At 44.9% G+C, this 14,973-nt stretch overlaps 1 protein-coding gene across 1 annotated transcript in view; it reads right to left on the reverse strand.

Annotated features, from left to right (window-relative positions):
- The window catches only part of LOC149337180 (uncharacterized), an 87,409-nt gene extending 74,805 nt beyond the window's left edge, over nt 1-12,604 (reverse strand). The window contains exon 1 of the mRNA XM_089553369.1: nt 12,427-12,604. Coding sequence (XP_089409495.1) covers nt 12,427-12,529 — 103 coding nt within the window. The 5' untranslated portion in view covers nt 12,530-12,604. The remainder of the gene's footprint in view (nt 1-12,426) is intronic.
- Between the last annotated feature and the right edge of the window lie 2,369 nt (nt 12,605-14,973).

The raw sequence follows: 14,973 nt of genomic DNA on the forward strand, positions 1-14,973 counted from the left end.
ACCGCCGCCGTTTGGTAGGACGTCACACTGCTTGCCTCATCGTTGCTTTCGATTTCGCTACGGATATCCTGGCACTGCCGAGCTAAGCAACTGCCTATTTTTGTTAACCAGGCGTGTTTTGTGCGCACATCACCGCTAGCGCTGCGGACCAACCACACAGACCCATTTTTCCCCTCCCGCAAAGGCTTAGGTTGTAGATGCAGAGGAGGATCTCGTTCTATCCGTCGAAAAGCTCCTCCCCATCATTAAATTGCACCGGCGGAAAAATGGTATGTGAGGACCACAGCTAACCCTCTTGATGAACATATAGTGCTCCTCACAGATTATTCCTAGATAAGTTAAAATTGCAGCTGCAATCATCACCTGCGGAAGTATCGAGTATAGTCAAAATTTCGAGGGAATCTTACACGTGAATGAACGATCGTAATTGCCTCGCTCTGGTCACTAGGGCCACTGTGATCACACTATGCAGATGCAAGAAGTGGCGGCCAATTAAGAGCTTTTCCTGTGTGCGAATATGGTTTGGATTTTTGCCCTGAAATACTAGCGCCAGTTATAAAGCTTTCAAATAAGACCAGCACTTGGAAAGGCGGGGAAGTGAATGAGTTTATTTTCATCGAGGTTCGTAACAACACCGGTGTGGAAAAGAATGAAGCCAAGTAAGACAGAGAGAGGCTAATGTTTTAAAGCGTGCATCGAGGTAAACAGGAGAGCCACTGAAGTATATAAATGCTTAAGTACATATTGTAGTACCTATTTAGGTGCGATCTAACAGAATTTATTGCCCACACAATCTGTTCGGCTTGGACTTAACTGGCGCGTCTAGGATGGTTTTTCATTTCGGTATTTTTCTCGAACAGCGAATAATTTTAGAACTAGGCCTTATTGTCTGAAATAAAGGAACAGCCTACAAAACCTTTGGCCTGTCTTGTCTAGACTCTCAAGAAAAACCTTCCTGAGCCGAATCAGGATCCATAGCAACTGCAAGTGTTCTTATTTTCTTTTTCATGATTGGTCCACGATGCAGAGTGTACAGCACCCATGAGCATGATATTTATACGAGCGCACAGCCAAAGTCAGCACTCTGAAAAGAGAAATTAGTTTATTTCAAACTGCAATGAAGCATTCAGTAAACCTGAATAGCGAAGATCAGCGCTGGTTTACGCCTAGACGTCGACTACTAACTTAAGTTTCCAACTCTTCATATGTCTGGCTGAATTGCACAGACCGGTTTGAATCTTTACATCTTAAGTAAAGCATGTTAGAAGGTGGTGGTATGGAATGAGAGCTGTTCTGTAAAACAAAATACCGTCGCTGTGGTTGCAGTAACAATCATGTACACGCAAAGAAAAAAGTGAAACGCCAAGCGAAAATGCCTAGTATAGAGAGCATGACGCAAAGCTACCCGCCGGTTTCATGAATATAACGCACACTCTAATGCATCCCTCACGCTTTCTATTGTGCATTCGGTTAGAAACCACGTATGTTTTCTTTGGCCAGCGCTTTCTCTATATTACTTACATTCCCCTGAAGTTATGGCGCACAGAGCGGAGTGAGGCCATTAATACCCCTGCTTGGGTCATCGCATTCTCCAGCTTTTCTCCGCAAGCTTTCTAGGGAATGGAAAAAAAAAGAAAGCCGCGATTCGCTTCCGTAAGTACCGAGGGCAAACAAGGAAGCTCCGCGCATGGCTGCATTAAAGAACACAACAGCAACAACGCCACATGCTTATTTATGAAGAATAACGCTATGCGTGTTTTCCTATGAAGTTTTCCAGGAGTACAATCTTGGAAAAGTTTCAGGTTTACACAAAATGGAGCTCAGGCACAAAAAAAAAATACCTCGTGGCTTGTGTAAATAGCTCTAAAAGAACGGTTTTTAAAAAGCGAAAGCGAGGACGCTAACGAGCGAGCCTCAACGTGCCCATGTGTATAAGTCTCCCGGTTAGCGTTCCTCAGCTTCTATCACTTTGCCAGTCGGAGAGAGCAGAGTTTCGAAAAAAGAGCATTTGTATGAGACAAGGCAGCGCTGTTCGTAGAAGCATGGCGATTCATGACAAGCAGGAGAAGGAAAAACAGAAGTATGTGGTTAGCCTGCAAACATGAAGTGAAGCAGACATTAAACGCAGATCAAAATATGACTGGATGTGCCGGCTGTTAAACTTCATTCCGCCTTACGCAGCGCGCCAAGAGTGTTTGAGTCCCGTACGCCTTTACAGAGACGCTGCGGGTTCTTGCTTTGCAAGCCAAGAGGCATCGTATTTCTAACCGTAATGCGGAACATATTATGAGCACTTCTGACGAAAAATGGTGAAACGAAATAACCTCAGTTTGGCTGCCCTTGTCAACGACCTAAAAAATATTTAGCGCAACCTGGAAATGTAAATTTTTTTACGAAAGGGTAATTATTCGACAACTTCCTCCACCTTAGGGATCCATTCAAAGCATGCCCCACTGCTGGCGCCCGCTCCTTCGAAGAGAGCTGTCTTGCTGAAACAAAGGGCATTGCCAATTGTTATTTCAATACGTAATCTTTGAATCCCATATAATGTAATGAAGAAATTCTGGCCCGGCAGGCAGGACTCGAAGGACATAACACTTTGAAATACTGGCGCATTATGGAGAACTGAGCATATAGCGCAGTATAGAGTACGACCGGTGTTACTTGTCGGAGTACCTGCTGAGGCCGCCGCGGTGGCTCAGTGGTTATGGTGCTCGGCTATTGACTCGAAAGGCGCGGGTTCGATCCCGGCTGCTGCGGTCGAATTGCGATGGAGGAGAAATTCTGGAGGCCCGTGTACTGTGCGATGTCAGTCCACGTCAAAGAACCGCAGGCGGTCGAAATTTCCGGAGCCCTTCACTACGGCGTCCCTCATAGCCAGAGTCGCTTTGGGACGTTAAACTCCAATAAATCAGTAAACCAAATCTGCTGAGGCGACTCATGATAGTAAAGGTAACATTGGAAGGTAAGAATGCTTACGACCGTAGAAAGTGGCTGAATCATGACGAAGCAGGTGTAATTTTTTTTCGTAAGGTTTGACGAAAAAAAAAAGGTTCTTAAGAAAGAAAAAAAGACGAGACATCGTATGTACTCACGCGATAGAATGTTAGTTAAAAAAAAACAATGGAAGAAGAAAGTAATTTCTAGCCCGCGCTGCACACCCCACGATGAATTATTACAAACTCGCCCCGCTATCCATCCCTCTTCGAATAAAGGCAGCTTGAGAAATTTATAGTGGCAAATAGCTATGTGCTGTTTTCTGCGAGAAAAGAAAAAAAAACCACCCTTGACAACTTCTTTCCCAGAAAACCAGAAAAGAGGAAGTGATGATAAGAAGGTCCTCCCTTTCATGCCCCGGTGAATCCGCGAATCTGCTCGTTTGAAGTGATAAATAAGATATCACCAAAAAAAGTTGGACTGATGATATTGGAAATGGAAAACAAGGCAAAAAGATGTCATGCCAGCGCAGTGGGTTGGCATTTCCTCGTCTTCGTTGTTAAACAACAAAGCTTGCAAAGGCAAGCTAGCCCGTATCTGTGCTGGTTTAGCATACGACCGATTTGTTAGCACTCCTTGCGTGCTCTGAACGAAGCGAATCATTTTCAAGGCAACTTCGTCGACTTGGATCTCAGGGGACAAAATTTGTTTCCAATGCAAATTAACGCTGAGTCTATTCTTTTAGTAAACTCGAAAACGGTCCAAATCAGCACTAAGGGAATTTCTGTGGAAAACAAGGAGCTGTAGTCCACACATTTTAGTTCCGGTTGGATTTTCAGCATGTGGATCTTTTCATTCAAGACTTCCCGTGATTTGCGACGAGGTGGGGCGTTCCACACGCCTTGCTCCTAATCCGGTGCTGCTTCAAATTGTGGCAGCTGGGGTGCATTGCATTTCTTTTCTGTCCGAAACAAAACGGCACATTGAATGAAACAGAAGGACAGAACAAACGAAGATTATTTTTTTCGCACACGGGCGTCAAATACTGTCATTTCTTGGGCTTTCGTAATGACGCCGTTTCTTTCAGCGTCCTCCACATCGGCGAAAACATTTCCCCAGCGCAGCTGCGAGAAGTTAATTTTTATTTTTGTTTTCTACGCGAGGAATTTTCGCGCAACGTTCCACAGTTTGGGAGTTCGTTGTTTCCTTTTCGTGGTCTTTCTCAGCAGGGGGCCGTAAACTTTTACCCTCCTGCCACTTCCTTGCACCGTTGTTATCAAGTCCTTCCATGGGACGCCATTTCCTCCTATTATACTTGGAAATGATTCCGTGCGCAACTTTTTGATGGCCGAAAGCTGCGGGCCACCTACGAGGTTCAACACGGTGCTGGGACGACATATTCTACTTTCCCCCTCCGTTAGGCACTGATTCATGATAAAGTACCGATGTCGCAGCAGCCATCAAACACAGGCCCATAGAATCAGCCAGCATGTTGCGTTTACTTGCGGGCAGTACTGAAAGTGGAAAAGCCTTTTTTTTTACTAAGAACTTCCATTTTCAGGGAGCAACAAATTACTTGCCGAAGACGCTGCTCTGGTAATGTTCTGTGGACTTCGCACTGCACGACATTTCTATTGGCCCTTTATAACACTGGCGGGTGCGCAGTGCTCCCTTTCTTCCTTCAGCTCAATGGGCGAATTAAACATAGCAGCAAAGATGAGTGCACGTCTAATCGTTGTACCCAAACGCACGGCCTTTATTAACTATGTCGAATACATTCAGTAGTCTCCTGCATGCGATTGTCTACTTCATTCTTGGTTTGCTAATGTCTAAGAAAAAACTTTCATTCGAGGAGTAACTGGAAGACTCCAACGCTCTGTGTCCTCCTTGTTGAAGTGGCAGAGGGAAATGCAGTTTTTAGGAAAGTAAAAGCACAGGCACTGTGGAGGCACCGTGAAGAAATTCGCCGTGGAAAACCAAACTAAATGCCACCTTGGCGGCAGAGCATGTCCACAAATACTTGATTCAAATGCCATCGCCCTAAGGAAACCATCCCTTCCTAAAGCGACTAGTTAATGCGTCCCTGCCTGAAATTCATATGCGGTTCGGTTGTTAAATTCGAAGGATTTTAAACCTTGCTCTCTGCTAACATAACTCTGAGGCCTTTCCGCCCATGATTCTCGAGAGAAAAGCTGGCAAACGAAACCAAACGACATATCCTAGTTGAAAAGAAAAGAAAATTGCAAGGGTACTTAAGCTTCACCTTAAGGGTATGAAGTGGTAGCGTTACTCTGTTAATGCTCATATATGCGGAATTGTTCATTCTCGACTTTACATTCACAGATCCCTGGAAGTCCTCATGCCCCTCCTGGCGCAGTGGTGCAGCGGTTAAACGAGGCGCCACTGCCCTGCTATGGCAGGTGCTTCCACCGGTAGGGCTTGTGAGAACCAGGTTGCTCTTCCCGAGCGACCTCTCGCGGGCAGCCATTAAATTTACTGCCACCTGCCCCGGTGTTCAGATTGCTCACAATCCGGTGGGCAGGCTTTGATGACACCGCCAGGTCACGTGACCTAGCTAGCCAGAGCGGCAGGTTGCTTTGTCTGCCTTGGCTGCGAGGCTTTAAACTGTCGCCGATGCCTACGCCGGGAAATTTTTTCCGACGTGGGGTACTAACCCTCTCGCGTTAAAGGAAGCACTTTGCGAGCGAAATATAGTAGTAGTTCACTAAAACACCACCTCAAGACAACCATTCCGAACGCATCACAGTTGTGTAGTATAGATAAAACATTTCGCGGCTGAACCTACAGAACAATAAATTTGAAATTACTTCCAATTATTTCACACCTATAGTTGAAAGCTCAATGACTTCACGTCTTACAGGTGCACAGGTATTTAACACAGGACGCCACGTTCCACAATTGTAATGGTAAGTACGCGTGTGATCCGTAGGGAACTTTTATAACGCTTGGCGTTTGTCATCCCTCCGTGGTTTCTTCATTAACTGGAAACTATCCGTTTATATTCTGTAGCAGTTGTTACTTTACTCATCTAATACTCTCGGCACTGCCGGGTACTTATAATGCGCGAATGCTCTCACCAGTACCTGAACCTGTTTCGTTGAGGCTAATCCCGGCGCTTCGAAAGACTTCACTTTGCGGCGAGGACAACGAAACCGAAGCAGTAAAGCAATCAAATCAAATCAAATCAAATCAGTTTATTTAACCATCCTACGGTGCTTAGGGGCACGGACAAAAAGCCCTAAATGGGCTTGACGAGGCCCATGCCCCCTACAAGGCATACTGTGGAACGCATCTGATACATCAATAACAAATACACCAGCATAAACGCAGCTGCTCATGAACAGAAAACTATATAAAAGGACAAAAGCGTGTTGCGAATAACAATGACAAACTTTAGGTTATGAAACACCTAAAGCACCTCGTAAAGCACCTCGACTTGCGGGCTACTGTGAACACACATTGTGAGCAAAAGCCGCAACCCCGAAAAAACTGCGTTGCGGAATACTACGTAACACCAAAAGTACAGCGACGGAGATTGATCCTCTGGACTTTACTAATGGCCTAGCAGCCGCGAGCTGGCAGCAGGACCGAGGAACACGCGGGAACAAAGCGGCGCTAAAGGGCGAGATTACGAGGAATGGCTCTATTCGCAGTGACATCTACGACTCTCTTCGCCCTCACGCGCAGTATGTACCGCCCGTCGTGGTAGGAGCAGGAGGACTAAGAGGAAAGGCAGGGAGGTAAACTGAAGAATAATCGGTCTGCTACCCTACACGAGGGGAAGGGGGTGAGTGGATAAAAAATGGCTGTGGCTTAGCTTGGTTAAGCCCGGTAATTGCGAAAGCAATATCCGTAGCTACGCCATGGTTCAGCTGGTAGTGTAGCTAGTGGTGGTGCTTGTGGTTAGATTTGTGGTGATGCATCGGTTATACAATCTAATGCACTCCAATACAATTCAATCCAATTCAATCCAAGCCAATCGAAACCAATCCAAACCAATCCAATCAAATCCAATCCAATAGGCTAATATGGTAGCTACCAGTCTCGCTACGCGACGGGCTGAAAGTGCAACTAGTATTGCTTTCGCAATAATAATCGGTCTGCTACCCTACACGAGGGGAAGGGGGTGAGTGGATGAAAAAATGGCTGTGGCTTAGCTTGGTTAAGCCCGGTAATTGCGAAAGCAATATCCGTAGCTACGCCATGGTGGTGGTGCTTGTGGTTAGACTAGTGGTGATGCATCGGTTATACAATCAAATCCATTCCAATCCAATGCAATGCAATCCTATTCAATCCAATTCAATTCAATCCAAACCAATCCAATCCAATATGCTAATATGGTAGCTACCGGCCTCGCGACGCGCCGGGCTGAAAGTGCAACTAGTATTGCTTTCGCAATAAAAAATGAAAGAGAATGGAGAGTAACAGAAAATTGAAGTCACACGAAAAGTCAGCGTTCGTTAAAGTCGCATCCTATCATGCAGGCCAGAACTTCGCAAGAAGTGGAGCTGTGCCTTGGAGGCCATGAACAACTGGTCGCGGAAATTCGACAACTGCATCACTCTGCCATCAGTGCAGGACAAGACATTATCTAGCAATGGCGACCGGGGCCCGGCGGCATAGCAGGCATAGGAGTCGTGGTAACTATCCGTCTGTGGCGGTAGTGCACTAAGCCCAGCGCAGCTTCTTTCTCAACGAGAATTGCCAATTTTCAATGTAGGCTTAATATAAAAGCGTTCATGCACCCAGATTCACGCGATTGCATAAGAACTCTAAGCGCGCGAAATCAGACTGAAGCCCTCCAGTAAGACGTGTCTCAAAACCCGAAATTTGGGTTATTACGTTAAATATTGTTTAAATAAATATACCCTTCCCTTTCACGAATCAGGCTAGCCGACAGAGAAAGTGCTAGAGACATGATGCAAATAGACGCACATAAGCAAAGGATTGGAAAATGCGATTTGCTACATCACATCGTCTGTAGTGCAGCGCTCGGTCTCATCCGTCCTGTTAAAGCAGGCACGCTATACCTTTGTTGCTCTGAATACAAATGAACGGATGGCTTTCGCGCCTTGTCTTGGACTCGGCGCAGTTGTCCATTGAATACTCCATACAACACACCGTGCCCCGAATTGCAGCCGCATTGTTTGGTGATTTTTAGGTGTATATTCTTGTCGAGGTGGTGGCAGGCCTGTTTTTGCTGAGAGCAGCGGTGAGCAGGGGTGTCTGTGCACGTTTACTTCATTTCGTATGCACCGCGAATCTTGTCCACGTGTGAATAATTTGTGTTTGTTGATTAATATTCCTGATGAATGAGAATGCACAATACGACTAAACTGAGAATTTATGTGCCCTAGAGAAAAGCACCTTGCTCCCCAAATCCACTTATGCGAATCGAGGGTTTTCCACCGACGATTACCTATTAGAGTAGGAGTTAGTAGCCTGATAAATAGGGTGAACTGTCTAGGCTGACGCCCCTTTGCATATATTTTGAATATTTTCTTTATTTTAACTTCGTCATTGAGGTCCTCAACACAACAAAGTGGTATTTGTACTCGATTTTAGTATTTTACATAAGTAAAGTGACAGTTCTCACGAGCATAGATTTTAAGAAGAGCCGTTGCTTCGTGAAAGATATTCGAGGAAAAAATTGATAGAATCTTAACGTCTGCAGTTAAACCGAGTAAGCATGTGAAAGCGTGTGTTTAGCCTGACTGGCTCATGGTTTTTCTTTGCTGGGTCGTCGGCACGTCTGGCGACGGTATTAATCTCAGTTTAGGCTGTGATCGAGGTTGAGCTCATTCGATCTGTTCGCACCGCAGATGACAGTTGTTGAAGACGACGATGTGCAATTCACATCGCGAGAGTGCGCTGCAATTTAACACACGATGGACCAACATTTTGAACCTGTTGTTTCTTCAAAATACCATTTCAGCAGAGTATCAATAATTTCGCAAAAGGGCGAATTACAAACACGTCTCTTAGAATCCTTAACGCAACCAAATTCTCACCAAATTATTTCGAATTGATATGAGTCCCAGCCTATTCGGGGAATCCGGGGAACGTGGCAGCCCACAATAAAGCCCGAGGTTTTGTCGACCGGGAAGTGAATGAGTCTGGCTCCCTGAATTTCACGAAGGACTCCATGATCACATAACATGATCTCACCAATGATTTTAAACTAGAGAGGAGACTTTTTCCCCCTCCGGACAAAAGCCTGACTAAAGAACAAGAGGTTACGTGGCGTCGTCTACAGACGAGATCGATACGCACCCCATCACTCCTCGCGCACATTTATCCAAATCTTTATAACCCAAACTGTAAACACTGTGGCCAACGGGCCACCTACGATCACATCCTGTGGGACTGCAAAATAGAGCCACCTCCGGGTGATCTAGTTACGGCTCCTTCTCTCGAGCGGTGGGAGACCGTGCTGGCTAGCTCTAACCCTAGAACGCAAGTTTTGGCGGTGGAGTGGGCTGAGAAAGTCGTCGAGGGCTGCGTATTCACGACCACTTTACGCGACCTCTTACCAAGCTCTTTCCGGCGAATAAAATTTTTTACAATCAATCAGGAGAGTTATTGTTCACCTAAAGCAATTGTATGCCCAGACCCAGTTTGAGGCGGAGTGGCTACCGCTCCAATTGTTGTGCTCTTCGTTGGCCTATTCTAGTGTATAGTTTTCTAAGTGTGTCCTATTATGATGTAGCAGTGATGTGTCCTGTGCTGCGTCTATTCTCTTGCTTGGTTGTTGCTTGGTTGTTTAGGTGTGTCGTGTTATGCATTGTGCAGATTTGAGATTGTTTTCTTTATGGTTTGCGCGCAGTTCACGTGTATAGCACATTGCTTCACTCCAGTGAATACCATGTTGAGGAGTTTTTTCGTGATGTGGACTTGGTTATGCTCCTGCTTATGATAGTTGTTGGGCATTAGACGGAAGCTGTGCCTAGGTGTGAGCACCTTTACACAGTTGGGGTGGGATTAAAGGGGAGGCGGGTTCTGTAGGTTTGTGGCTAGTGGTTTGCCACATTTCTGACAGCTTCACGAAGAGAACATATCACGCCACCTTCGTTTCGTTCTAGTAAAAGTACTTTCATGCGTCTTGCTCAATTTTAAACTTTTAAGTCACCCAGCAAGTTTACATGCAAATTAAATTTTTTTATCAGTCAGCATATTTCTGTCAAAAGCTTGCGCACTTTATTTCCCTCCTTTGCCCATCACAGCTTCAGTCGCCCGTGCGCTAGTAAACGCAACATCACTTTTTAATGTCGAGAGATCGACGAGAAGCCAGAATCCTTTGCATCTACGATTTAAAATGTTAAAAAATGTTCGTCCTGCGTTAAATTAGCAGCCATTGCTTAATAACGTAGATTTTGCCACGTCGATGAGCTGCAGTTTCTGGATGTAGGATAGGCCGGAGCAATTTAAGGTGAATGGTGAGAGTCGTATGAGCACAGTAGGTTTATATTTCCCTGTGCAGTTGGGATGCAAGGGAGCACATGGGCTTGATAGTATAAATCCGAGACAGATCACGAAATTTCATTGTTACGACAAAACACTTTGCTCCTCCGGCATGCTTCTCTTGCACAAGCTAAGCACAAAGCGTGATTTTAATGATGCGAGAATTTAATGTAATGAAGGTGGACGCACTACTAAGTGTTACGGCGCCCCCTTTTTAATATCGGGAGCTCAACGCGCCGCAATGATAAATCTTATTGAGAATGCTCACTTAGTGAGTGTACTATGGAGCCTGGCTTTGTTCGTAAGCACCAAAGATCAGGAGATCCCTGTTGTGTGTGAAAGGCAGCCGGACCCACGGAAAAATTATGAATATCACACCCAAGCACATTACTTGACTGAAAACCCGTATGCGTTGTATGATATCGCTTTTCGATCTTTTAGTCTGCATGAAGGAGACACACACAGATTTTAGGTTGAGGTCGAAGACGAAGACCTCACCCGCACTACTTTTGTTATGCGAGGGAGAGGTGAAATTAGGCAATGAAAATTGAATTAAGCTGCGGTGTCACAGCGCAATGTTGAATATGAACAGTCAACCTCAACAGCAAATGGTAGTATAAAACTCGCCAGCATCATTTAATTATACGAAAAAAGATTAAACGGCCTCCATGATAAAAAGACTACGCCTGCGGTGGCTATTAAGACTGCAATCCGTTCGTCAGGAGAAACATTCCGAAGAAGCTTACGAAACATTTCATGATGGTTAAACAGCGCTAACAAACAGGACAGAATACTGTGTGTCTTTCTCTTACTCTGTCCTGTTTGTTTGTGCAGTTTAACCACCATTGATTGTTACCACCTCCCCCAATCTGCAGTTGTTCTTCAGTTAAGAAAAACGTACATAGAATGCAGGGAATAAAGCGTTAGTGCATAGCCCCAGATCCTGAATTGTGAAGTTGTGTTGGCCTTGTGATTCCTTCGTTAGGAGTGTGTGCGTGAGGAGATGTTAAAATGCAGAATGTGCTGTCTGAACTTTATTCCCAGAAAAAAGGGACGCTTGTTCGCTGAATGGACCATTTTACACTGAAGGAGAATGCTCGCCTTTTGAAATCCTCCATTACCTGAGCCCCGGTTAGATCAAACTAATAACAGAACTATTTTTGTTTCCTTTTTTTCTTGTTTGGTGTGATTTTTTAAACTATTTTTTTTTCGGTGCCTTATGTTTCATTGCAGCTGTTGCGGAGATGTAAGTTCTAATGTTTTCTTATTATAATCCTGCCAAGGTATACAAAGATAAGGCAAGTGGGTGTCATGACAAAGTTGCGCACAGATTTAAAATGATAACGGCTTCCACGCCACACCACTTTCATCTGATTACTTGTGAAGCCTTTAAAAACTACCTTTGTCAGATCCCTAATACTGTGGGGCGTATTACCGCAGTCTTTACTTTTTATGCGCATGAAATCCAGGTTTTTGCAGCTCCCGCGGCTTGTTTTGACACCACAGCCGACGTAATATCAGGAACTTCATCGGAGGTGCGCAAACCTCTGCAAGCAGCTCGGGCGTTACTTCAATTCTCAAGCAACACTAGCGTTCAAAACACGGCTGTGATCAGACATACTGGTGGTGTGATTAATAATGTCTTCTCTTCCCATCGCCAACCATCGTGTCCTATTTCTTCCCCCTCCCCCTTCCTCAAAAGAGAGTAGCGCCGTAGAGAATTATCACACTGGCCCACCTGTCTACCTGTATTTCTTATTGCACCTCTTTTCCTTTTCGCATATACTAGCCGCAGACTGCTGGAAAGCAGCAATTGATTAACTCTAGCCAACTTGACATAATATTGGCTCCCTACTCTTCTTTCCTTTGCTAATTTACTTGTGTTACAATAAGCAATGTAGTTGCGCAACCTTGAAAGCTATCAAATGAAAGTGCCAAAAAGAAAAGCGGATGGCCTACAAACTAAAAAGTTGTTGAAAGATATTGGAAAAACATTTTCGCACTCACCGTGCCGTGGTTCGCCACCGCTTCCCGCAGGCTCCCAAATCCATATGATTGTTAGGAAAAGAAGTTTCCAATGGGGAGCACAGAGCATGTAGCTTGAGCACATTGCTGCTACAGTATATCCACAGAAGAATGCGGCGCGGGGTTTAGGCCAGAAGACTTTGTTGTCGCTTTTTCATCGGTGGAGGAAAAGTTCCCACAGGGAGAGACGAGAATAGAGCGGACAGACGCTCGCTGTTCGATCGCTGGCACGGGCCTCACTGCCGCGCACTTTGGTTGCCGAAGCTGCGTGCGGCGACGGTCGGTGCATGCAGCGCCACACCACGGACGCGAAGATGGGCAGCGCTGCAGGTGAAAAGGGAAAGTTGGGGAACGTACTCCCCTCAACATCTTTAACCGCCGCCTTAGTCGGCAGTGGATAATGAAATAATAACGCTAAGAGCGAGGCGCATAGAAAGAGAAGCTAGGAAGATTCTTTTTCCTTCACTAACACGTTATCGTCATCATCGTCGTGTTAGGATTAGGTATATTACAACCACACAACGAGAGGAAGGACGGTGAGCGGAAAATAGGGAACTGACATACCAGCAATTCTGGACAAAAGCATTTCTCAAAAGGGAAGAGTTTATTAACGCAATATTTTCATATATTCTAAGATTTAAATATATCGGCGGATGTGACTACTGCAGGCTTACATTTTTTTTCTTCTTAACGTTTTTGATATCGTCACGAATGTTCCCCCATTGTTTTCTTAGGCAGTATGAACTGCTTGGTGTGAACGATGGAAAAACTTTAAAAGAAAGATTTCTCTATGCATCAGAATATTTACACAACAGCGCTTTACAACACTCGAATATTCTAAATTTTTTCGAAGAATGCTGGACATGAGCAATAATTTATTCCACCTAGGTTCCGTACTTTGCACTAACACCGCTCAGAGCACGGGTGTCGTCAGTAGAACGTGTGTAAGTGTGCACACCTTTTAGGAAAGAAAGGTATGTAATCTCTGCGTCAAATTATGCGGATATTTTCGTGCTCCCATCTAATTTTTGTTTTCTTTTTGGTCGGTGGGTCCAGATTGCGTATTAATCAGTCCCTTACCAAAGGTTTCCTTACAGATATTATTATCTTCTCACTTTTCTTAATTGACCATTACGTTCTACACTGCGATCTTTAAACTAGATTGACACGCGAGAATAGTAATCTGAAATTAGTCAAGTCTGCTATCCAACGAAAGAATGAGCCAAAATACATGCGGAGTTTTCTGGCAGCTGTGGTCGGGAAGGGTTGTTGTTATATAAAAACAATCAAGATCTTCTGAGAAAGAAGCTTAGTGTGCATCCTTAAGTGTGTTTTGGGTTTATTCAATGAATCTCGAGCTGTACGAGCTTGTTCTTTTCAGAAGATCAAACATTTTCAGTGCATGAGGTTGACTTGGTTTGGCTTATGGCGGTTTAACAACCCAGAGCGACTCAGGCAATGAGGGACGCCGCTGTGAAAGGCTCCGGAAATTTCGATCACCTGGGGTTCGTTAGCATGCACTCACTCGCACAGTACACGGGCCTCTGGAATTTCCCCTCCATCGAAATTCGACCGCCGCGGCAGGAATCGAACCGCGTCTTTCGGGTCAGCAGTCGAGCGCCATAACCACTGTGGCACCGCGGCGGCCCGGTCCTGTAAAGAATCAGAGGAAAACCATCCATTTCCAATGTTGTGTCATTCATCTGTGCTGCTTGGGCAGTAGTCCTCCGTAGGAACGACGAGTGCTTGTTGGCGACGCCGACGTCAATAGGAATGTGGTAGTCGAGGTTTGCCTGTCGACTTGACGTCAAGCTGCACTTGACTGCTGGCTCGACTGAGACCAAAACTTCCTATAGAGAATTAGGTTTAATCAATTATTAACACTGCGCACTGGTGTTTTGAGCTCCTTTTCATGATTACTAGGCTTGTAGGCCTGTCTCAAGACAAAAAAGACAGACAACCAAAAACCATGTGCCTGTACCCCTTTAAGACTTTTGTATTTCTTCCTCTCTCTCCCCTTCTTTTTTCTCTGCCTTGCTATGAAGTAAACTGCATCGTCGTTACAGAAGTTCATGCAGAAGCCTAATGTATTGTTCTGTTTAGTGGAGAAAATTCTTAAAGTGTACAATGTCGGGCTTGTTGGTGCATATGCAGGCTGTCAGTCGAAAGGGAACAAACCCAACCACAAGAAAAAGAACCCACAGCGCTTGTGTTTACTGCTGCGTTTATGTTTCCGCTCATCTTACAGTCAGAATGACAGTATGCTATACTCAGCGACCGTTTGAGAAATGTCGGGTGTGCCTGGCCTTCTGGTGCAATAGGCTTTTTCAGCGTGTGCTAATACCTGTATGTGTAAAAACACGGAACACGTCAGCTGTCACCATCTGCATAATAAGCGATGAATTAAAGAGTGGAAAATAAGAATGTCAATTTGCACAATTCATTAGCGCCTTTTATTGTACAGTAAGGTTACAGGAAGGATACGATAGAAAAAAATGTTCTTTTAGTCCGGTCATAACAATAAGAGAA

This window comes from Amblyomma mixtum, chromosome 7, assembly GCF_055824585.1.
Source record: "Amblyomma mixtum isolate Tamu chromosome 7, ASM5582458v1, whole genome shotgun sequence".
NCBI classification, from domain to species: Eukaryota; Metazoa; Arthropoda; class Arachnida; order Ixodida; family Ixodidae; genus Amblyomma; species Amblyomma mixtum.